This window comes from Erpetoichthys calabaricus, chromosome 4, assembly GCF_900747795.2.
Source record: "Erpetoichthys calabaricus chromosome 4, fErpCal1.3, whole genome shotgun sequence".
In the NCBI taxonomy this organism is placed as follows: domain Eukaryota; kingdom Metazoa; phylum Chordata; class Cladistia; order Polypteriformes; family Polypteridae; genus Erpetoichthys; species Erpetoichthys calabaricus.
The window spans coordinates 14,687,131-14,713,228 of NC_041397.2; the positions used below are offsets into that span (position 1 = coordinate 14,687,131).

Genomic DNA, 26,098 nt, shown 5'->3' on the forward strand with positions numbered 1-26,098 from the left:
TCACTTGACCTTACCAACTCTTACAGTCACACTCAAATCACCTAGGGGAACCCTTCCATGTGTCACGAAGACTCCTATGTGATAAGAAGTGGGTTGTGACACCAAAATTTATTATGTAGACCTTAACAAAATGACTCATCTCCCATACTCTTAGCACAATCTGTCTGATACTGAAGTTCAGCACTTCCATCTTCCTGTGATCTCAATCAGTTATACAGATCAAAAGAAGGAAGGTGGAAATTATGTATTTATGCATCTATTATAGATCAAATAGAAAATGGCATAAACAAAAGCCAAATACAGTGTGGCAATAAACACCAATATATCCTGATACTGCTAGATGTTTAGATTTTTCCAGATGGTCCATTTCTTGTGTTGCTTGAAGTGTTAGAAGTCAATCAGAGCATTCTTGGATTGACTTTTCCCTTCTCCTGTTTTCTGTGTGATCAGCTCTTTCATTTCTCTTTCCTCTATAATTAATCAGCTCTTTTACTGATCTTATAGAGTCCTTTGTCATAATCTATGGTTCATAAAACTAAAATAATGTTTCCAAAATCAGTTGCTTTAACTCCTGACATCATAAATGTGAGCTAACGTAGTAACAACTTATAAAACCATATGTGCATTATAGCATCAGTTTTGCATTATAGATAGATATAGATAGATTATAGCAGTACCTTAAGTATACAATGCTGCAGAGCTTTTACAATTTAAACTAATTCAACTATTCAGATAATTCTTAGGCAAATACAAAAACATTAACAGACCAGGTTCAGTTTACAGTAGCCAATAAACAAGCTGTTTCAGCATTAGAAGAAGAGTGTTCTCTAAAACTGTTTCTATCCTTTCAATTTCTTAAATGACATTATAATATACAACTATCATAATGGTAGATAAAGCAAATAAATAGCAACGTGAAACAACAGCAGAAGAACATTAACAAACCAATGTTTCAGAAAACAAATAAACAATTTAGAAAATCTTTCCTGTGCATATTTTCATTCTGAGGTGTTAATTCCCAATGCATGTATCCACACTGCATCATGTGACTCACTAAGAGCGGTAAATATGACATAACGGGTCACTAGCGACCCAGGGTTTGTATACAAGGTTAATAAGTGAGGCAGAGATGTGCTCTGTACATTGCTAGATTTTCTGTTTCTCTGTTAGGGTGTTCCTTGCTTTTTTCCATCCTTAAAACCAGTGTTCTTGACTCAGTATTTGCAAACCCAGTCAGTCCGCTTATTGTTTGAATGGTTGCTTTCACTCAACTCTGGGCCTGACTGTGTGCCCATGCTTCATCCATTATTGGATTGAACTTTCCTTTAAGCAATATGCATACCATCCTCATACACTCTTACATTCACACTGTACCTCTAATATCTATTTAAATTTATATTCATATATTACTCTCTTCTTGCATGACATTTACCCTTTCTCTTAGTGCCCCTCTTAGTAGGTAATAGGACTACAGGGATTGATCTTTTCGGTGTCATCTTCTGTGTTTCAAAACTTTGTATTAGGTCCAGTTTCAGTCCTTCATGTCTTACTTTTCTAGGCTCAGGATTCCACTTTAGGAAACTTTGGACTGATGACGAAGACGTTGTTGCACCTTCCTACACTATTTTCTTTTTCAGTCTCACAGTTGAAAGTCGAAATGCAGTCAAAGTCAGGTGGTAGGAGCCAATGGATTCTCATAAGTTTCAAAGAGGGGAATGATCGCATTATTTGAACAAACATGGCTCACTCTGGTGTTTTCATCCTTAGGGCACATTAGACGCAATGGTGCTGTGCTATATGTTGCAAAGGGTTTATTAAAAGCCTTGGTTTGAAATCCTAAGAACACTTTCCAGAGAAGCAGTATCATCAGAGATTTGTGCAAAGGACTTCAAAACAACCAGTTGCTGCACAGTAGCTATCATCCCCAGCCAGCTGCACTGGGGAAGCAGACAACTCATTTCATCAGGAACAAAAACATTAGCAAAAATATCTCTTATATATATTTCTCTTCTGGTTCATCTTGCTTCCACTTCAAAACCGGTCCCGGTGCCGACACGGCATTTCTTGATTCCTATTCGTCGTCTTCCATGTCAAGCACTATACTGGCCTGTTGAGCGTAATACATCCAACAAGTACTCGAGGTGCTGCCACAACGGTAAAGTAGCTTTACCACCTTTGTGGGAGCCACCTGTGTCTTTACAACAGCTTCTTACACAGCAAACATCAGAAGCTAAAAATTATCATGAACACATTCGAGAATACAACTCTTCTCTAGCGTTTGCTTCCATGGGTGCACAGATAACTCAACCTCCTGGTCACGGACCATACTGTTTTAAAATACACGGGCAAATTTATCACCAAATCTCTCCACTATGCGCTAACACTTCTACCTCCCCAGGATATTGACAGTTGTATGTTTTTGACACAGCGCAAGCTACTGATACAATGCCCCGACATTGCAGCGATTTTCGTTGGAGAAGATGGCGAAACGCCTGCTGAAAGGGACATTTGAATCTATCCCATATGCAACTCCTGTAAACAGATTTCCACACTCAATATGAATTGCGATCCTATAGTTTACCCACTTTTATTCCCTTACGGAGACATTGGCTGGCACAAAGATTTACAACATGTTCCCGATAAAAGAACCGCCAAGTGAATAAGGTTTACTCAGTGCCATTTTTACACGTACAGATTATCAATGAGGATTACATTAATATTTTGCACTCTAGTGGCAAACTATTCCAACAGTACGTCGTAGATGCGTATGTTAAAAAATGAAAAAAATGAAAAAAAAACCTGATCTAACTCCGTTAAGTTATTCTCTTGTGAAAAGCGAACAGACATACAAACGGGTCTAAAAAAACTATAAGAAATTTCACGCTTGGACCATGAAATTTTTAAAACCGTTTCTTAGCGAGCACCTATGGGCCAAGGGTAACCTACATTCCAAATTTCAAGTCCCAAGTCCTCATGGTTTGGGAGATTTCGTGATGAGTGAGTCAGTGGTATTTGGCTTTTATACAGTATATATAGATACAGATGAACTGCTGAATATAAATTGTGAGACATTATGCTTGGATTATATGATGCACTAGAGAAACCACATCTAGAGTATTGTGTACAGTTCTGGTGATGACACTACAACAAAAATAGACTTGAAGTTATGTAAAGAACAGGAAGCAGGTTCATCCCAGGAGTTAAGGACATATCATACTGTTTAGTCTCAAGAAAAGGAGACTGCATGGGGACATGTCATATCATGTTCTCCTTGACATTCACAATACTGCCGCAGATGCAAGTCATCCTGTGTGTGACCGCCATGATTCAGACTTTTAGTTGGAAATTTTTAAAACTTGTTTTACTCTTCCTTATTATCTGTATCACTGTTCATTTGTTATTCTGTTGTACTAAGTCCCTGTGTAATAAGGTGGTTGCTTCTATTTCAGCCTATGTTCAGGTTTCTCATAGGCTATGGTTCCCCACCCCCTTCTGCCCATCTCTTCCTCTTCTTCCTCCTCCTCCTTCATCCCACCTCTACATCTAATCCTCCAATTGACCAATCCTGCGCCCCAAACCTGTGCATGAAGAATTGAATGCCATACTTAATGATACTGAGCTGGTCCTAATGGACCCGAAGAAGGGTATGATGGATAAAACCTTACCTACTGCTTTCATTACTAAGCGCCTGTCTGACATTAGCACAAGGCATGATGGTCTTATTTGTTGGCTTGCATGCTGCTCAGCTATACATTAACTCAGTATATCTAAAAATAAGTTTGCACTACTAAAATGTACAGGGTTAACAAGTTGATGCTTCTTTCTGCTTTTGGAAAAGGTGTGAACCAATGTGTTACTTTATTTTTTTGCAAGCTTAGCTCAGAGGTATGATATTACTGTATTAGGAACAGAATTTAGATAAATGTCATCAACTGCATAGTGAATGTTCTCTCTCAGCTGGAGGTCTGAATAGAACCATCTTCCTGGTCAAACCCAAAAAACTGTTTTTTAAAAGGAGATTTTGACTCCACAGAACAGGTAAGTTTAAAAAATCTTGTTCTTTTTTATGATTCACTTGATTTGATGAACAATAAACCATTGCTATATATAAGATACGTAGATTTTCCTCTGGGTACTTTGAATTTCCTCCCACATATTCATAGAAATGCTTGTTGGTTTAATTGCCATCTTAAATAGGCCCCATGTGAGTTGAATTAAAGATAAGTTTTATTTTATGTAACTAAATAAGAGGAATAAATTCATGGTTGGCAGTGGCATCTGATGATACATTACTACTGACTGCATATTGATTTCTGTATTCAGAAAATTTCTATTAGTCTGTTGTAAAATTGCTCATCTCTTTAACACATCTTTAATTTCCAGACCTATCATGTTCACATTTATTTTGTATATTAAAATTATCAGTATGCAAATACTTGGCAAATGAATCAAAAACTGTAAAATCCAATGCTCTTTTAAGCAAACTGACAAACAATACTGGCTGAATGGCCTTTTCTCGTCTAGATTGTTCTAAAGTTCTAATAATTACTAGACCACGCAATGAATATTTAAAAAATAATTACTAGACCATGCAATGGATTTTTAGGTGGAAAAATGATTATGCTAGTTTAAGTTTCTCTAAATATTAATTATAGGTTATGCCGTGTCCGTAAAAATGAATTATGAATTATTGAGAAATTTTTTTGGAAATTTTGCTTGTGTGGTGTTTTTTTTTTCATTGTTTATTAAATTTGTCATTTTGGTAGTTGCATTACAGGTCACACTTTAGTTACAAAAAATGCATCTATTGCTCATTTACTTGTATTTACTTTGGTTTACCGGATAAACAATTTAAAGAGATTATTTTCATGGGAATTGTTACATATGCATTAGTTTCACTTTTACTTTAATACTTTTGTAAAAACAATATTTCTCCCTTTTTTCCTTCCCTGGGCGTGGTTACATCCCTTTCTTGCGGGACGTATAATGCGCGGGGGGGGGGTATGTCGGTGGGGGCTTAGAAGGGGGATTGGCTGAACGTACGCTAAGGAGATACGGTTGGATCAGCTGTTTTGAAAAAAAAGTTTTGAACTTTTGCTGCTGCTGCTGCTGGTGAGCTGCGTGTTCTGCTTGTCGTGCTTTGCATTGATCATTTAAAAGCCTGTACAGCAGCTGTCCTTTTTCCACTAAGGAGATCCACTTCGATCATCTCCTGGCTTGTTGCTGCTGCTGGTGAGCTGCGTGTTCTGCTTGTCGCTTGTTGTTGTTTTAAGAGCTGGGAGCACCTGAAGTGTGTCTGCCAAAAGCATTCCAACAACTGCTAGGTTAGATGTCTGTGAACTTACTTTAAATTGTTTGTAAGTAGGGCGTGACGTGCAAAAGTCACCGTCTCATGGGTTTTGCTTCCTAAGATTGTAATGTCTAGTCTTGCGTGTCGTCAAAGTGTCTTGCTTTGCTGAAGCCCCCGGAGGCGCGCTACGCTCCTGCCACTTCGCGTCTTTCCCACTCGCGTTGTGAAGGGGGGGAGCTGAACGCACGCTAAGGAGATGCGGATGGATCAGCTGCTGGCTTTGTTCTCCTGCTGCCGAGGTTCGTGTTCTGCTTGTCACTCTGCGCGTCGATCATTTAAAAGCCTGTACAGCAGCTGTCCTTCTGTCTCACTGCCTTGTCTCGCGTAACGTTAAAGTGTCTCTCGCTGGACATCAAGTTGTCTTCCGAGAAGATCACGTCTCGTCACCCTGCCAAGATTTTTTTTTATAATAGAGAGACAAGACTTTAACAAGCTGCTAGTCATGTAATTAGGTGAGACACCGTCACTCTAAGACTATATAAGATGTTTGTTTAGTATTATTTTTATTCCAATGTCAGGCTGATTTAAAAAAAAATGCCATGTGATGGCATTAGCAAGTGATCTTAACCCAAATTAGTTATGTGATTTTCTGGCTTTTGGTCAATTTGTGTTTTCTGACTCTCCTTCTTGTTTTGGTTACCTGATTTGCCGTCCTTCTGGTTAATGAAGTACAGATTAGCTGAGATTAGCCGAGACAGGCTGAGAATAAGACAACACTTTCCATCTCCAAGTTAATTCTCAGCTCTATAAAAATTCCTCCTGAGCACCTGCTTCTGGTTGTTCATAGCTGCGTCTTGTTTCATTATCCTAACCATCAGGCGAACGCAGCATATAACTTGAATAAATGTGTAGTCAGTTGTGAAGTAGCTTTGTGAAATGTTATACTGTTATATTTCAAGTACAAGGTTACACTGTTCATTGTGAAACTTAGAAAGTAATATCCCTGTCTTATATTTAATTATATGTTTGTTCTGTTTATGCCTAAAGCTAATACTGGTTCGGGTGCTGAAAGTTTTAGATCATGTTGTCACTTGTTTGGTGCGCCTGCTATCTAGCTGGACGTAAAGTCTAATAGCACACTTCTAAAATTAAAGAAATTCGGGCTAACATGATTCCCAGATTAGGAACAGCAGTATTTGCAAAAGTGCTTGAGGAAAAGGCCGCTCACTTGAATCAACATTCATTGGGAGTTTGTTGTGTCAGGATCTGTTAGAATTTTCTACTATTTACAGTCATGTGAAAAGGAAGATACACCCCATGCCACCTCTTTTTTTTAACGTATGTGGACATATCAAGAGCTATGGGTGTAGGTCCCATGATGAAATTTGGGGGTTATGGAGATGTCCTTCAGCATCTTGTGTCCTGCTCTTGGCCTGAATTTTCTAAGAAGGCCTGGTCTGGACAGTTTGGCAGTTTGAATTCTTCTCCACTTTTTGATGATTTCTAGGCAGTGGAATGGTTGAATTCCAAATGTTTGGAGATCTTTTTAAACCCTTTCCCAGACTTGTAGGCATTCATAACCTTTACTCTGAAGGCCTCAAAGAGATCTGTCAATGTAGGCAACAACAAAGGGCAAACCAAACTACATATCTGAGGTTTAAATAAAACAGGTTAAGATAAATTATTCTCTAATGATGTGCTGATCTGGTGCACCTGATTATAATTTAAGGTAGTGATAAATATACAGTGGGGTACACTTACTTTTTACACATACAAATGTTTATTTACCATGTACAGTACAATCCTTCTTAACCAGCCACCTCGGGACTGGACCGTTTTGACCGGTTAATCCGACGCATACCTATTTTCATGTAGAAAAAAATTTCTAAGGTATGTACTGTACCTCTTCGACGTTCCTGAAGAAACCATATCCACAAGGCTTCATCCACGATTTCGCACACGGGTTTTCTCGTACAACGACTAGACAGTGTGGTGTAGCAGGTCCACAACTCAAGTCAAAAAGGCCACTTTTTAAATAAATAATTGCCCAAGGGGGTGTGGCATGTTTGGCCGATCTAGCTTAAGTGCACAGGTGAGGAGTCGTCCGCATCCGTAATTGTTCCCGGGAACTGCTAATTGCCACATCTGATCCACGTACCCATGATAAATAGAAGCGCGAGGCGGATAGGGGGAGAACAGGAAAGAACGGGAGGTTAATGGAGAAGGAAGCAGGTAGAGGAAAACCGGTGGAGGAGAGTGAGCGAAAGAGAGAGAGCAGATTTGATGGAGCAAAGGCAGGCAGCTGGGAGGTGAACCCATGCAGATGAGTGTTTGACCTACACTCGGTGGGGCTAAAGAAAGCAGTCACTCCAGTGACCAGTATTGAAGACGACTGGCTGTCGAAAGGCAGTGGCAGTTGTGGAGGCTTTGGGCTGGTTTAGCCCCAGCATGAGCACCCTGGCCGCTTTGGAAGGAACCCAAGTGTCGGTCCGGATGGAGCCCGACGTAGCCAGGGATTGGAGGGCTACTGGACCAGTGTGGAAGACAACTGTACTTGCAGGTATAAGGTGACTCCCCTGTTACGAAACCCTATGGGAGAAGCAGGGGAGCCACCAGGTAGAAAGAAGAAGGCACCGTTCCTTTGATTTTAAGAGACCGCTTCCAGCCATTGTTTTATCCTCGTTTGTGTTGTCTTTAAAGGACTTGTTTTTTTTTACTAATGGATTTTAACCTCCAGTAATTCACTTGTTTTAATGGATTATTTATTTAAAGAAGACTTTTGATACACTGCACTTTATTTAATTTGAACACTGTTTTGTTGTTTGCTGGTTTTAAAATACCTCAAGTTGTGTACATCAAGTGCTATCCATTTACCCTTTTTGCAGCCAGGGACCATTATACAGGTGGCTGCCTCAAACCTTTTATGACTCCTGTCTCTGATTTGTGTGACAAGACTTACATACCGTATGTACTCGCGTTTAATTTCTCCCGCAGATAAGTCGGGGCTTGATTTTTACCGTATAATTTCTGGTATTTTATAATGTCGGTCATACAAGTCAAATGCGGAAGACTCACGCTATTGGTCCAAGAGATTACGATATTCTAACGCCCATCTGAGAAAGTAACCACGGAGCACACAGCCATTTTTTTCTTTCTGTTGTGCCTACGTGACCACACGGTAATACCCAAACTATTTCCGAAGTGACGTTTGCACTCAAGGCGGGACCTTGGCGGTCCGATCCTCGGCTACAGAAGCTGGCTCTTGGGACGTGGAATGTCACCTCTCTGAAGGGGAAGGAGCCTGAGCTTCTGCGCGAGGTTGAGAGGTTCCGGCTAGATATAGTCGGGCTCACCTCGACGCACAGCTTGGACTCTGGAACCAATCTCCTTGAGAGGGGCTGGACTCTCTACCACTCTGGAGTTGCCCCCGGTGAGAGGCGCCGAGCGGGTGTGGGTATACTTATTGCCCCCCGACTTGGAGCCTGTACATTTTTTTTTCTGGGAGACTTCAATGCTCACGTGGGCAATGACAGTGAGACCTGGAAGGGCGTGATTGGGAGGATTGGCCCCCCCGATCTGAACCCGAGTGGTGTTTTGTTATTGGACTTCTGTGCTCGTCACGGATTGTCCATAACGAACACCATATTCAAGCATAGGAGTGTTCATATGTGCACTTGGCACCAGGACACCCTAGGCCTGAGTTCGATGATCGACTTTGTGGTCGTGTCGTCGGACTTGCGGCCACATGTCTTGGACACTCGGGTGAAGAGAGGGGCGGAGCTGTCAACTGATCACCACCTGGTGGTGAGTTGGCTTCGATGGTGGGGGAGGATGCCTATCAGGCCTGGTAGGCCCAAACGTGTTGTGAGGGTCTGCTGGGAACGTCTGGCAGAGCCCCCTGTCAGAAGTAGCTTCAACTCCCACCTCCGGCAGAACTTTGACCATGTCCCGAGGGAGGTGGGGGACATTGAGTCCGAATGGGCCATGTTCCGTGCCTCTATTGTTGAGGCGGCTGACCGGAGCTGTGGCCGTAAGGTGGTCGGTGCCTGTCGTGGCGGCAATCCCCGAACCCGTTGGTGGACACCGGCAGTGAGGGATGCCGTCAAGCTGAAGAAGGAGTCCTACCAGTCCCTTTTGTCCTGTGGGACTCTGGAGGCAGATAATAGGTACCGGCAGGCCAAGCGGAATGCAGCTTTGGTGGTTGCTGAGGCAAAAACTCGGGCATGGGAGGAGTTTGGGGAGGCCATGGAGAACGACTTTCAGACGGCTTCGAGGAGATTCTGGTCCACCGTCCGGCGTCTCAGGAGGGGGAAGCAGTGCAGTGTCAACACTGTATATGGTGGGGATGGTGCGCTGCTGACCTCGACTCGGGACGTTGTGGGTCGGTGGGGGGAGTACTTCGAAGACCTCCTCAATCCCAATAACATGTCTTCCAATGAGGAAGCAGAGCCTGGGGACTCGGAGGTGGGCTCCCCCATCTCTGGGACTGAGGTCACCGAGGTGGTCAAAAAACTCCTTGGTGGCAGGACCCTGGGGGTGGATGAGATACGCCCGGAGTTCCTAAAGGCTCTGGATGTTGTAGGGCTGTCTTGGTTGACACGTCTCTACAACATCGCATGGACATCAGGGACAGTGCCTCTGGATTGGCAGACCGGGGTGGTGGTCCCCCTCTTTAAGAAGGGGGACCGGAGGGTGTGTTCCAACTACAGAGGGATCACACTCCTCAGCCTCCCTGGAAAAGTCTATTCGGGGGTTCTGGAGAGGAGGGTCCGTCGGATAGTCGAACCTCGGATTCAGGAGGAACAGTGTGGTTTTCGTCCTGGTCGCGGAACAGTGGACCAGCTCTACACCCTTAGCAGGGTCCTGGAGGGTGCGTGGGAGTTCGCCCAACCAGTCTACATGTGTTTTGTGGACTTGGAAAAGGCGTTCGACCATGTCCCTCGGGGAATCCTGTGGGGGGTGCTCTGGGAGTATGGAGTACCGGACCCCCTGATAAGGGCGGTTCGGTCCCTGTACAACTGGTGTCAGAGCTTGGTCCGCATTGCCGGCAGTAAGTCAAACCCGTTTCCAGTGAGAGTTGGACTCCGCCAGGGCTGCCCATTGTCACCGATTCTGTTCATAAGTTTTATGGACAGAATTTCTAGGCGCAGCCAGGGCGTTGAGGGGGTCCGGTTTGGTGGACTCAGGATTGGGTCACTGCTTTTTGCAGATGATGTTGTCCTGTTTGCTTCATCAGGCCGTGATCTTCAGCTCTCTCTGGATCGGTTCACAGCTGAGTGTGAAGCGGCTGGGATGGGAATCAGCACCTCCAAATCCGAGACCATGGTCCTCAGCCGGAAAAGGGTGGAGTGCCCTCTCAGGGTTGGGAGCGAGATCCAGCCTCAAGTGGAGGAGTTCATGTATCTTGGGGTCTTGTTCACGAGTGAGGGAAGAATGGAGCGTGAGATCGACAGGCGGATCGGTGCGGCGTGCGCAGTGATGCGGGCTCTGCATCGGTCTGTCGTGGTGAAAAAGGAGCTGAGCCATAAGGCAAAGCTCTCAATTTACCAGTCGATCTATGTTCCTACCCTCACCTATGGTCATGAGCTATGGGTAGTGAACGAAAGAACGAGATCGCGAATACAAGCGGCTGAAATGAGTTTCCTCCGCAGAGTGTCTGGGCTCTCCCTTAAAGATAGGGTGAGAAGCTCAGTCATCCGGGAGGGGCTCAGAGTAGAGCCGCTGCTCCTCCGCATCGAGAGGAGTCAGATGAGGTGGCTCGGGCATCTGATCAGGATGCTTCCTGGACGCCTCCCTGGTGAGGTGTTCCGGGCACGTCCAACCGGGAGGAGGCCCCGGGGAAGACCCAGGACACGCTGGAGGGACTATGTCTCCCGGCTGGCCTTGGAACGCCTCGGGATTCTCCCGGAAGAGCTAGAAGAAGTGGCCGGGGTGAGGGAAGTCTGGGCATCTCTGCTCAAGCTGCTGCCCCCGCGACCCGACCTCGGATAAGCGGAAGAAAATGGATGGATGGATGGACGTTTGCACTCTTTAGTGTTTTTTGTATCTCACACCCTCATACACCTTTATCGTAAGAGCATTTCTTATCTATGATGGAGCGTTCAATCAGAAGAAAATATGAAGCTGGTTTTAAATTAAAAGTCGTTGCTGTGGCGAAAGAAATTGGTAACTACGCTGATGCAGCAAAATTTGATGTGTCTGAGAAACTGATGAGAAATTGGAGGAGGCAAGAAGATATTAAAAAAAATAAATAAGTGTCGCCTTTTTGAATGGGCGTATAAGTCGGGGTCTGATTTTATGATAGATTTTTAGGGTTTCAAGACCACCGACTTATACGCAAGTATATATTGTAAATTATACAATAGACTCGAAAATTTAAATGTGATGTTGTTATAACACCTTTATCTACAGAGAGTGTTTAAACGAAGGCTAAATTTTGATATGTCCACATATTTTAAAAACAAAAACACACTTTACTGGTTGTATTTACTTTTTCAAATACAGTGAGGTCCATAAGTATTTGGACAAAAACACAATTTTCATAATTTTGGCTCTGTACACCACCACAATAGATCTGAAACTAAGCAATCAAGATGTGATTAAAGTGTAGACTTGTATGAGCGGTTTAGAAAAGACTTAGCCATTGAAGAATATTCCACTTCTTTGCATTGAAAAGCACTTGGTTTGCTTTCGCACTATGTTTCGGCTCATTGAATATCTGTATTGTGAAGCGTCATCCTATCAGTTTTGCAGCATTTGGCTGAATCTGAGCAGATAGTCTAGCTCTGAACATGTCAGAATTCATCCTGCTACTTCTGCCTGCTGTCAGCTATGAAGAGGATGAAAAATGGAAAAGCTGTTGGTCTAGATGACATACCTGTGGAAGCATGGAGGTGTTTAGGAGAGATGGCAGTGGAGTTTTTAACCAGATTGTTTAATGGACTCTTGGAAAGTGAGAGGATGCCTGAGGAGTGGAGAAGAACTGTACTGGTACCGATATTTAAGAATATGGGGGATGTGCCGGACTGCAGTAACTACAGGGGGATAAAATTGATAAGCCACAGTTTGAAGTTATGGGAAAGAGTAGTGGAAGCTCGATTAAGAAGTGAGGTGATGATTAATGAGCAGCAGTTTGGTTTCATGCCAAGAAAGAGCACCACAGATGTGATGTTTGCTCTGAGGATGTTGATAGAGAAGTATAGAGAAGGCCAGAATGAGTTGCATTGTGTCCTTGTGGACCTGGAGAAAGCATATGACAGGGTTCCTCGATAGGAGTTGTGGTATTGTATGAGGAAGTTGGGAGTGGCAGAGAAGTATATAAGAGTTGTACAGGATATGTACGAGGGAAGTGACACTGGTGAGGTCTGAGGTAAAAGAGTGACGGAGGTGGGATTACATCAGGGATCAGCTCTGAGCCCTTTCTTATTTGCAATGGTGATGGACAGGTTGACAGATGAGATTATACAGGAGTCCCCGTGGACTATGCTATTTGCTGATGACATTGTGATCTGTAGCGATAGTAGGGAGCAGGTTGAGGAGACCCTGCCCTAGGGAGGAGAGGAATGAAAGTCATTAGGACCACCAAGACCACCAAGACAGAATACATGTGTGTAAATGAGAGGGAGGTCAGTGGAATGGTGAGGATGAGGGAGCAGAGTTGGCGAAGGTGGATGAGTTTAAATACTTGGGATCGACAGTACAGAGTAATAGGGATTGTGGAAGAGAGGTGAAGAAGAGAATGCAGGCAAGATGGAATGGGTGGAGAAGAGTGTCAGGAGTGATTTGTGACAGATGGGTATCAGCAAGAGTGAAAGGGAAGGTGTACAGGACAGTAGTGAGACCAGCTGTGTTATATGGGCTGGAGACAGTGGCACTGACCAGAAAGCAGGAGACAGAGCTGGAGGTGACAGAGTTAAAGATGCTAAAATTTGCACTGGGTGTGATGAGGATGGGCAGGATTAGAAATGAGGACATTAGAGGGTCAGCTCAAGTTGGACGGTTGGGAGACAAAGTCAGAGAGTCGAGATTGCGTTGGTTTGGACATGTGCAGAAGAGAGATGCTGGGTATATTGGGAAAAGGATGCTAAGGATAGAGCTGCCAGGCAAGAGAAAAAGAGGAAGGCCTAAGAGAAGGTTTATGGATGTGGTTAGAGAGGACATGCAGGTGATGGGTGTAACAGAACAAGATGCAGAGGACAGAAAAGATATGAAAGAAGATGATCCGCTGTGGCAACCCCTAATGGGAGCTGCTGAAAGAAGAAGAAGAAGATATTAGTAGTTCGATTATCTGTTATTTTTATTAGTGCTTTGTGAAATATTAGAAGAGAGATTATAGCATGTAACACTTAAGAACAAAGAATCCAAACATTCATCTCAATTTAACATTAAATCTGTATGGTAATACTGATCAAGCACATCTTTAAGTAGAATGCAGAGACCAATTGTAGTCCTTAGGATTCCCAATGGATATCATCTGTCAATTCTTGGGTACAGTGTGAGGCTTTTATCTTAAAATAAATCAGAGAGCCAACCTTGGATGACTGCACAGCTAATTCAATCTTGGATCAATTACTAGAAGAGAGCTACCTGGATGGAGTAAACATATAGGTAGGTCAGGTTTGGCCAAAAATAATTAGATCAAACAACAAAAAAGCAAATATATGGAATAATCAATAAACAATTAGTTAATGGAAAGATTTTGCTGGGTTCCACTTATGTTAATCAGTTTCAAACCACTTTGTTTTCCTGTCCGTTTAAACAAATCATTGTCTTTGTGTGTGCTTTTAATTTAATTAGCAGGTAACACATTAATTTAGGTATTACAAAAATGCATCTATTACTCAATTACTCTTATGTAACAAGACCTTAACAAAGACTTCCTCTGGCCCTAATTATGCTTATAAAGCATCAGTAATCATTTATCTCTATGCAGTATGGCATGTTAGGAGCCTTTTATACACTCATTAAACGACTTATGGATATGAAGAATTCACAGGTGTGTAGGAAAAAGTGGGAATTGCCCACTCTGCTAGGCTTTATTGGCACACAGGGCCTGTTAAGGTAGCAGATTTAGCAGACATTCAGCTGCGCTTTCTCACTTACATTCCAAACTAAGTGACTGAACTCCAGGTCGTATCAGGATCTTCCTGGACTTCATCTGATAACAAAGGTGTGAATCAGAGTTGGACTGACATCTCTCCAGAGGCTCTTCCGCAGACATCTTGAGTCAGAAGATCTAAAGTGGACTCATGCAAAAGCAATGAGCTATAATTCAATGAAGGACAACTCTGATGGACAAAAGAGAGTGCCTATAAGGAGACACTGATTTTGTAATTGGACGTGACATTAATTAAATCAAGAGAAGTTATACTTTCCCATAAACTCCCTGCACCATTGTGAAGATTCTGGGGACACGCTGTAGCTCTCTCAGGTCGCTCTCTCAAGGAAACTCCCAAGAAAAATTCTACAGGAGCGTTACTCTCACTCTGCAAAATTACCTTTTGAAAGTTCTCAATGAAACTAAAAGCTGATGAGTTGTTTTCTGCTTGGGGAGCAGAGTACTGGACAACCTATTTCTCTTTGTGGATCAGAAATTGACAATCTCTCTGCAAGCCAAGCTGTGGGCCAGTGGGCTGAAAAGGCTTAGAAAGAGCCACTACTTCAAGATGGGAACTTCAGCATCTGAACTCTTGTGCCAGAAAAGAGTAACGCTCTTTCCTGTGAAGTTGCAGACAGTTTAGCAAAGGGCCTAAATGAGGAAAGCACGGCATGCCACAAACAAAGGACCATGCAACAAAGAGATAAAGTGGACTCCAACACAAGAAGAGTCCTCCACTTGAACACAGAGGTGCAATAAAGCAACAACTCCACATGACATCGGACATCATCTTTAAAGACTTGGTATTGTAAAACTATTTATCTGTGTCGTAAGAGGAATTAAAACTCTAAATAGCAAGTAAACAACCACCCACAGCATATAATATGTTTGTCTGTGTCACATCTTATATGTCAACATATATATGCAGTTATCATATTTCTTTAATCTTTGTGTTTGTTAATAAATTGTGTTCTTCTTTTTGCTAAAACAAGTGGGCTTCAGTTACCTAGATATAAATCTCAAGGTCAAAGACCACCTCCTATAACAGAGAAAGGTAAGGTAAATAAATTAGGACCCTTGCCAAATTATTTGATTAGCTACCGGCATTGCCAAAGACAAGACTGATAATTAATCAACCAAGTTAAAATTTATCTTTTCATTTCTAACATTTATTGGCGAAGGTCAGTAGGAACAAGACAGAATACATGTGTGTACAACCTCAATTCCAATGAAGTTGGGACATTGTGTAAAACATAAATAAAAACAGAATACAATGATTTGCAAATCCTTTTCAGCCTATATTCAATTGAATACACTACAAAGACAAGATATCGAATGTTCAAACTGATAAACATTATTGTTGTTTTGCAACTCTTCACTCATTTTGAATTTGATGCCTGCAACACGTTCCAAAAAGCTGGGACAGGGGCATGTTTACCACTGTGTTATATCACCTTTCCTTTTAACAACACTCAATAAGTGTTTGGGAACTGAGGACACTAATTGTTGAAGGTTGTAGGTGGAATTCTTTCCCATTCTTGCTTGATGTACAACTTCAGTTGCTCAACAGTCCGGGGTCTCCGTTGTCGTATGTTGCGCTTCATAATGCGTCACACATTTTCAATGGAAGACAGGTCTGGACTGCAGGCAGGCTAGTCTAGTACCCGCACTCTTTTACTACGAAGCCATGCTGTTGTAACACATGCAGAATGTGGCTTCACATTGTCCTGCTGAAATAAGCAAGGACGTCCCTGAAAAAGATGTCGGTTGGATGGCAGCATATGTTGCTCCAAAACCTGTATGTACCTTTCAGCATTAATGGTGCCTTCACAGATGTGCAAGTTACCCATGCCATGGGCACTAATACACCCCCATACCATCACAGATGCTGGCTTTTGAACTTTGCGCTGATAACAATCTGGATGGTCCTTTTCCTCTTTGGCCCGGAGGACACGACGTCCATGATTTCCGAAAACAATTTGAATTGTGGACTTGTCAGACCACAGCACACTTTTCCACTTTGCGTCAGTCCATCTCAGATGAGCTCGGTCCCAGAGGAGCTGCCGCCGTTTCTGGGTGTTGTTGATATATGGCTTTCGCTTTGTATGGTAGAGTTTTAACTTGCACTTGTAGATGTAGCGACAAATTGTGTTAACTGACAATGGTTTTCTGAAGTATTCCTGAGCCCACGTGGTAATATCCTTTACAGAATGATGTCAGTTTTTAATGCAGTGCCGCCTGAGGAATCGAAGGTCATGGGCGTCCAGTGTTGGTATTTGGCCTTGCTGCTTACGTGCAGAGATTTCTCCAGATTCTCTGAATCTTTTGATGATATTATGGACAGTAAATGATGAAATCCCTAGATTCCTCGCAATTGTATGTTGAGAAACGTTGTTCTTAAACTGCTGGACTATTTGCCCACGCAGTTGTTCACAAAGTGGTGAACCTCGCCCCATCCTTGCTTGTGAACGACTGAGCATTTTGGGGATGCTCCTTTTATACCCAATCATGACAAACACTTGTTTCCAATGAACCTGTTTACCTGTGGAATGTTCAAAGCAGGTGTTTTTTGAACATTCCTCAACTTTCCCAGTCTTTTGCTGCCCCTGTCCCAGTTTTTTTGGAACGTGTTGCAGGCATCAAATTCAAAATGAGTGAAGATTTACAAAACAAGAATGAAGTTTATCAGTTTGAACATTTGATATCGTGTCTTCGTAGTGTATTCAATTGAATATAGGTTGAAAAGGATTTGCAAATCATTGTATTCTGTTTTTATTTACATTTTACACAACGTCCCAACTTCATTGGAATTGGGGTTGTACATGAGAGGAAGGTTAGTGGAATGGTGAGGATGCTTGAGATCATCAATACAGAGTAACGGGGATTGTGGAAGAGAAGTGAAGAAGAGTGTGCAGGCAGGGTGGAATGGGTGGAGAAGAGTGTCAGGAGTAATTTGTGACAGACGGTTATCAGAAAGAGTGAAAGGGAAGGTCTACAGGATGGTAGTGAGACCAGGTATGTTATATGGGTTGGAGACAGTGGCACTGACCAGAAAGCAGGAGACAGAGCTGGAGGTGGCAGAGTTAAAGATGCTAAGATTTGCACTGGATGTGATGAGGATGGATAGGATTAGAAATGAGGACATTAGAGGGTCAGCTCAGGTGGGATGGTTTGGAGACAAAGTCAGAGAGATGGGATTGCATTGGTTTGAAAATGTGCAGAGGAGGGATGCTGGGTATATTGGGAGAAGGATGCTAAGGATAGAGCTGCCAGGCAAGAGGAAGGCCTAAGAGAAGGTTCATGGATGTGGTGAGAGAAGACATGCAGGTGATGGGTGTGACAGAGCAAGATGACACGGACAGGGTTATGGAAAAAGATGCGGTAACCCCTAACAGGAACAGCCAAAAAAAAGAAGAAGATTGGCGTCCCTCTGGTGGGCATGATAATTTACAGTCTTTTCTACAGGTGTTATACTAAAGCACGCAACATCAAGAGAAATATGTCTCACTTAAGCCACCTCTGACCATTCCAAGTTATTTTAGTAGACCACACTGATGCTTTATAAGTGTTATTAACACAAAAGAAGCCTTTGTTAAAGTCTTGTTACATAAGAGTAAATGAGTAATAGATGCATGTTTGCAGTACCTAAAGTGTTACCAATTAGTGAAAATTGTGAAGTTTGTATTAGTGTCTAGCCGTGAACTTCTTACAGCACTCTGTCTGTGCACTTAGTGAACAATATTAAACAAAATAATTTGAACCAAGTTGAATAAATCAGCACACATGGTCAGAAACATAAAAGTTACAAGAGAATCTTAAAAAGAGTGGAATATAGATGGGCAAAAAATATGTCAAATAATTTAAGCACAAATGTCAAAAGCACAGAGATGCAGGAAAGTACTTTACAGAATGAAAGGTGGTTGAGCTGAGATATGTCCTGGTTTAGCATTAATCTAAATACCATACTTAATTGCAAATCCTCAACAACTAAAAATAAATACAGCAGAGTAAAAGCATTGCTTGTTGTGTCTTTGCCTTCTCAGTCATTTAGATTCAGAGACTTGAGTTATACTCTGTAATCATGACATACTGTAGCTTCCATTCCTTAGTTAGTACAACTAGAAACAGTAGCACTGTAGTGTAAAGTCACTGTGAGTCCTTTATCACTGACAAACTGTTGTTGCTTTTTAGTTTTTAACAAGCCTTACAACTATTTTTTGAATATTCCTTCAAACCCACTACTTTTGGTCAAACAAGTCACTGTTAAAGTATTCTGTCTAACTATGATATAAAACATTGTTTTATTTGTAATTTTTTATCATTAAGTGGACATCTTTTGGGGTTTCAAACCATTTTTTATTATTTTGACAAAGTTTATTTTTTAATTCGTCTTTTGTTATAGAGCTACAGTAACTACAGGGGTATAATGATGATCAGCCACACTATGAAGATTTAGAAAAGAGTGATGGATGCTAGGCTGAGGGGAGAGGTGGTGATCTGTGAGCAGCAATATGGTTTCATGCCAGGAAAGGGTACAACAGTTGCAATGTTTGCTTTGAGTGTTGATGGAGATGTACAGAGAAGGTCAGAAGGAATTGCATTGCGTGTTTGTGGATTTGGAGAAAGCGTATGACAGGGTGCCAAGAGAGGAGTTATGGTGCTGTATGAGGAAGTCGGGAGTAGAAGAAAAGTATGTGATGGTCGTGCAGAATATGTATGAGGACAATGTGACTGTGGAGAGGTGTGCAGGAGGAATGAGAACCTGGTTGAAAGAGAGAGTGGAATTATATCAAGGATCAGCTCTGAGCCCTTTCCAGTTTGGAATGGTGATGGACAGGTTGACAGATGAGGTCAGACAGGAGTCTCCAAGGACTATGATATTCATGGATGACTTAGTGATTTGTAGTGAGAGTAGCCAGCAGGTTGAGGTGAACCTGGAGAGGTGGAGGTATGCACTGGAGAAAAGGGGAATGCAAGTCGGTAGGTGTAAGGCAGAGTACATGCCGTGTATGAGAGGGAAGGTGGTGGAAGGGTGCGACTGCAAGGAGAAGAGGTGATGAAGGCAGATGAAAATAAAATACTTGGGTTCAACAGTCCAAAGCAATGGAGAGTACAGCAGAAAGGTGACAAAGAGTGCAGGCAGGTTGAACTTGGGGAAGAAGAGTAGCGGGAGTGATTTGTGATAGAAGAGCACCTATAAGAGTGAAAGGGAAGGTCTATAAAATAGTAACGAGACCAGCTGTGGTGTATGGTTTGTAGATGGTGGCACTGATGAAAAGACAGGAGGCAAAGTTAACAATGCTACAATATTTTCTCAGAGAAATGAGGGTAAACAGGATTAGGAATGAGTATATTAGAGGGAGAACACAGGTACGACAGTTTGGTGACAAGTGAGAGAGGCTAGATTGAGATGGTTTGAGCATGTGCAGAGGAGAGATGAGGGGAACATTGGGAAAAGAATGTTAATGATGGAACCATCAGACAAGAGGAAGGTTAAAACGAAGGTTTAAGGATATGGTGAGGGAGGACATGAAGGCAGTCGGTTTGACAGAAAATGGTGCAAAAGACAGGTAGGATGGAAGTGGATGATCCACTGTGGCAACCCCTAAATGGGAGCAGCCAGAAGAAGAAGAAAAAGTTTACCTTGGTCTCCAGGCTACAAAAAGGACATAGCTGCGCTAGAAAAGGTCCAGAGAAGAGCAACTAGGCTGATTCCAGGGCTACAGGGGATGAGTTATGAGGAAAGATTAAAAGAGCTGAGCCTTTACAGTTTAAACAACAGGAGATTAAGAGGAGACCTGACTGAAGTGTTTAAAATTATGAAGGGAATTAGTCCAGTGGATCGCGATGATGACTTTAAGATGAGTTCATCAAGAACATGTGGACACAGTTGGAAACTTGTTAAGGGTAAATTTCACACAAACATTAGGAAGTTTTTCTTTACACAAAGAACGATAGACACTTGGAATAAGCGACCAAGTACTGTGGTAAACAGTAGGACTTTAGGGACATTCAAAACTCAACTTGATGTTTTTTTCGAAGAAATAAGTGGATAGGACTGGCGAGCTTTGTTGGGTTGAATGACCTGTTGTCGTCAAGAGTGTTCTGATGTTCTAATGTTTACCTGATTGGGATTCACATCATGTTTCTATGTTCATTGCAGCCCGTGGTCTCTCTGGCAGTGAGGTATAAATCTGGCAGCGGTTCTGACTTGTGTTTTCTCCTCAGTTTGATTCAAAGTACAAAAAAACTTTAGCGTAGTTTCTTTCTGAAGTAGGTCTAGTTCTAGGTTCCTTATTGGTTTCAAACTCATCTCTCCTCTGATTTGGATTCTGGTTTGTCCCTCATGTTTTGGTTGCCCATTTCTAATTGCTCTTCTGGATTTGTCCTGGCTTTTTCCCTGTTGCATGTTTATCTCCTGGTCAAAACCCCCTACTTACTCACAGTAAGTCATCTTATTACATACCAAGGGAGTCATGAGTTACCCTGATATATTAAACATGGAACCTGAGATCACCTGCCTTGAAGAAGATGTGGTTGCAATTAAAGAACAAATGAAGGAAGTTGTGGTTACAAGGGCAGCTTTCCCTAAGTGAAATTACTACATTGGAACAGGCAATAAAATCTCACAATTTCACTAAAAAGTAATGTTTAATATCGCACTGTCAAGCAAGGGCTATAACTACCACCTGAAGAGGTAAACTTGGGTAGTCTAACTGGAGTGACTGTTTCTAAAACCATTACACATTATCCATTTATGTTCTGATCCCAGTACAAAAGTCATGCTCAGTGGCCTATATTTATGAAACTATAGTTCCATCTCTTTCATTCTCAAACTAAAATATCATTTCTTACTTCCCACTTAACTGAGATATGATTTCATTAGTCTCTATTCTTTTTGGTAGAACACAACACACACTATATATTCAAAATTCAATTAAGGCCCAAAACTAAAATACATTTTCCCTTGCCAATTTTCCCAACAAGTCCTTTAAACCTTCAATTTGCAAGTCAGTTTTAAATTATTTTACATGACTTAAAAGAGTGTATTAGTCATAGACCTCTGACACATTATAAATTATCATCTTGGCTTTAATATTTATCCATAACTTTAAATGCTGAGATGCTTGAAGAAGTAAACAAACATTTGTGAAAGGCGATATATAGGCGCCCGACCCGACACAGACTGACAATGTAGGCATGTGTTCAAATCAAAGAAAAAGTGCTTTTATTTTTCTTCGGCCGTGAGGCACGTCTTCCACGTGTCCCACCGACTCAACACAATCCCGCACAAACACACCCAAAGTGAAACCAAAACACACTTCTTCCTCCACTACTCCTGGGCAGCTTCGTCCTCCTCCTCCTCCCGACTCTGGCGCCTCGAGTAGTGGCTGCCTTCTCTTCTTATAGCCCACCCAGAAGTGCTTCAGGTGATAATGAACCTAATTCAGGCTGCACTTCCAGGTGTGGCTGCGTTGCCACCCACACAAGCTTGTTAAGCCGTGCAGCTCCACCTGGTGATGGCCCAGGAGCCCAATAGGGCTGAGCCCTGAAGTCCCACGCCTGTGGCCCCGATGTAACCCTGTGTCCTTTTTGATTAATGGCTTACAATTTTTCTCATTAATTTCTCACAGAAATGAGTATCGTGACATTTCTCTTTAAATTTTCAGGGTGTATGCATTCAAATTTGCTAGCATTCAGATTACAGACCAACTCGGCATAAGTAAATGAGAAGCAAACTGCTAACAGATTGGGATAATTCTGTGAGTGGGTGACAGCTACTAAGTGGCTCTAGCACTGGTGACACATAATGACAAATGGCCCTGTGATATTTTTTATTTTACATAACATTCTCAAGTCCGCCTTACTCATTTAAGTTTTAGGGAACAGAGTCTGTCTTAACTGCATTGGGGGGTGCACAAGGCAAAAACAGCCTTAGATGGCGAGCCAGTACATCACAGGGTTATACTCGCGCACACACACAGGAAGTCAGTCACCAATTGAGGTGTGACAAAAATGAAAAGATAAAAGACTGTTCTCTATCACCCTAGTCTGGACACTGACACGATAAAGCAGACATTTTTGTAATATAAACATTCTTACCGTACACTGCAGCTTTGAAGTTCTCATCCTGTAGCCTGCATGATAACTCATTGTCATTCTTGTTATTATGCCTGACAGAACTGTGTCACTAAAGATGCCACCATCTCTCCTCAGTCCTAAGAGAAAACATCCACACCACTTTTGTTGTGGCTTCAAGGCATTTGCCGCTTTATCTTTTGATTTTATATGCAGTCTGCAGCAATATGATGTAGATATATTAAAAAGCCTTGACACAATATTTTTATTTCTTAAATATTTTCACTTCAGACATCCTTCATAAGTTAGTTCCGTTGACTCCAATCATTGCTGTTGATGCTTGGTTGTAAGTGCTGAAGAGGAATAGCGCTCATAATGGACAGCATATAATGTCTGCTTGACTAATGCGTTTGGATTATAGTCCTCGTTCTCATTTCGTCCTCGTCTGTCTCTTCCAGCCATGAAATCTTTGCTTCTTGAGTTCTTGGAATCTCATATTTCATATTCTTCCACCTGTTGCCATAGATGTTGCTGTTAGTATATAGATAATTTCTCTGTTACACCTTTAGCTAACTCGTAGACAGCTGACATTCTGACTTATTGGACATGGCAGAGGATATAAAATCTGCCGTTATTTTTCTACTGAGCCACGACTTTAAAAATAATAAATTGATATCATTTTTATGCTGTGAATTGGCACATTCTGTTATTTTTTGTTAGGACTGGGATTTGTGCAGTGTGAGAAACCTGCCTGTGTTCTTATTACCAACCACCCTGCCTTCATAACTGTAGGAGGACAGCACACATTAGTTTTGATTTGTTCTAAGTTAGCTTTGAATAAGCAATAAAGATATCACGCATTCCTTTCTAAATGTTTGTTTTTCCCTAACAGCTGATATTCCACTTGAGACATGTAGTATGCCCTCTTTCTCAAAATATATATATATATATATTTTTTAAGGTTAAAAAAAAAATACAGACAGTTCAGATAATGAAGCTAATTAGACTCTTACTTTTTATTTTATTTTCAGGCTTCTTTGCCCAAAGCTTGAAGTGCATACAGACCTAGAAAGTCATCCTGACATTCAGTATTAGCATTCACGAGTCTGTCTCCAGGCTGCATCATCTCAGGCGAGGATCACTGCAGTGGAAAGCAGGCCGATTTTCCTGCGTGTGGGTGAATGCCTGAGAAGAGAGAGAGATTGTGTGTGTGTATATGTGTGAGTGCGTGTGCGCGTTTGCACCTCCTTTTGGTTGTCAGGGACTCTGCAGCCATTGAAATGCATGTCTTTTGTGTAGCTCTCTAGTTCCCCTTGCAAAGGTGAAAGCTTTTGCTGGAGTCGTGTTTGTTTTGGTGAAGGATAATGCTTTGGATTGGGAGTGAAGAAATGAGCCTAGACAAGCTGCTGGAGAGGCTGAATTCTGTATCCGAATGCACGGGTAGGACAATCTGTACATATTGCTTTATTTCTCTGCATCACTTTCGTTCTGTAAATACGGTCTTAGTATTACACTTGAAAAGGCTATTTTTATTTTGGTATTTCTAAAATAATATTAATAGTAACTTTAGATGACCTACCCTAGCAGATTCCCTCTTGCTGACAGCATGAAGATGCGCTCCTTCTTGTTCAATTTGTATTTCATAATAAGGTGCAGTGATAAAATCCAATGCAGTTCATTTAACCAGTCACGTAAGTTGGGTGCAGATGATGCTTCTTCTTTAAACCACCTCAGTTATATTAGCAATGCATCATCTTTAGTTTTTTTTTTTTTTTTTGATGATGCATACTACTGCATTTAATTGAAGTCTGTAATAAAAGTGCCTTGTAGGGCAGATCTGATCTGCCAGTGCCAGTGGGAGCTCCAGCTATAAACCCTGTGGCAGCATTTTTTCACTATTCTGCTTGCACAGTATGTTGGTTACTTTGCTTGATCACACAGAGTAAGCAGCAGGCAAACATCTCATTATATGGATCAGTGCTCTAAGAGATTCCTATTCTAAATATCATCTGCTTAAGTGTAGCAGGAATATACCAAGCCTCTTTAAATGAACTATTTTGTGTTTTATTATAAGGTTGAATGATGGCACAGTTTTTTGCATTGCATGCTCACAATTCCAGAAACAAAGGTATGATACATAGTCTGGTTAATGTCTGTGTGAAATTTTCATATTGTCTCGGTTTCCCTGTAGGTGTATTTTAAATATTCTGGCTAATATTCATATCTCTAAGGTGTGCATGTTAGATTAATGGATAATTGTAAATTGCCCAGAATATACAGTATCCGTGTGTGAGTGAGTGTGCACTTTTGTTCCGTCCTGGGGATGTTCCAGCATTGTGCCCTATTCTGGTGGGATGGCGTCTGCCTTCCTATTTCCATTTAATGAAAAAATAGCATTAAGTAAATAGAAGGGTATTGGATTTTCTGAAGCTCTCTATTCAGGCATTACACACCAGGCAGGCTCCTTCTCCCAACTGCATTAAAAGATCACCCACAGGGAGTTGGGATAAACCCAAAAAAAACTCAACCTCAAAGACTTAAGAGACTAGGCAATCCTTAAAAACCTCTTAATTCTGAAGCTGTCTATTCACACATTACACACCAAGCGAGGCTCCTTGTCACAACTGCGTCAAAAGATCAGTCAGTCAGTCAGTCATTTTCCATCCATCCATTTTCCAACCCGCTGAATCCGAACACAGGGTCACGGGGTCTGCTGGAGCCAATCCCAGCCAGCACAGGGCGCAAGGCAGTAATAAACCCCGGGCAGGGCGCCAGCCCACCGCAGGGCATCAAAAGATCAACCACAAGGAGTTGGGATAAACCCAAAAAACTCAACCTCAAAGACTTAAGAGACCATGCAATCCTCAAAACCCCTTAATTAACAACCACATACTAGTAAAAATAGTCATCATGTTCAAAATAATTACATTTCTAAAAATAAACAAAAAATAAGTGAGTAACAAATCACTTCTCAAAGAAAAGCTGAATAAATCTTAATTCCAAGTATTTAGCAATAGTCTACAAGACTGACTAAATGAAGAAAACATAATAATCACACACAAATGAAAAATCTAGTTCAGAACTTGAAATATTAATTCCCAAATAGTATCCCATGTTTTTTTTTGTTTAAAGCACATATCCAATAAATCAAAACCTTAAAATCCAGAAAGGCCTGCTAGGCAAAAAAACAATGCAACATCTTGGCAATATATTGAGGCTCAAGTGCAAACTTACAATAGATCTCAGGTGTTTGTATCTTCATTAGAGTAAATAGTTATCATTTTAAGTCCCTATTCCTTGGGATATAGTTTTAAATGGGAAAGAAATTAACAACTAAGAAAAAAAGGGAAACACAAATAAAGGAAGACAACTACGAGTAGACCGCCAAAAGAACCATGACATTACAGTTCAGCATGTTCACTTAACTAAGCAAGTTAAGAAAATGGATGATTGAAAGTTAAATAAAAGTTTTAAAGCTTTATAAAGGAACTGAGATAGAAATTGCTTACTGACTATAATCGGCTTCCTCAGATATGACTATAAATATTAAGTAGAATGTCATATTCTCTTCACTAACAGTGGCTGAATCTTGTAAGCCTTGTGGTTTTAAGAACTGGGTTCTCCTTAAGAAA

At 41.7% G+C, this 26,098-nt stretch overlaps 1 protein-coding gene across 6 annotated transcripts in view; it reads left to right on the forward strand.

Moving 5' to 3' along the window:
* Positions 1-26,098, forward strand: part of mcf2la (mcf.2 cell line derived transforming sequence-like a) — a 324,509-nt gene that overhangs the window by 17,240 nt on the left and 281,171 nt on the right. The window contains exon 1 of one of the 6 annotated variants that reach the window (XM_051926320.1): positions 23,739-23,906. The exons of the other annotated variants lie outside the window; for them this stretch is intronic. Coding sequence (XP_051782280.1) covers positions 23,831-23,906 — 76 coding nt within the window. The 5' untranslated portion in view covers positions 23,739-23,830. Of the gene's footprint in view, positions 1-23,738; positions 23,907-26,098 lie in introns of those variants that run through there. 6 annotated transcript variants of the gene reach the window in all.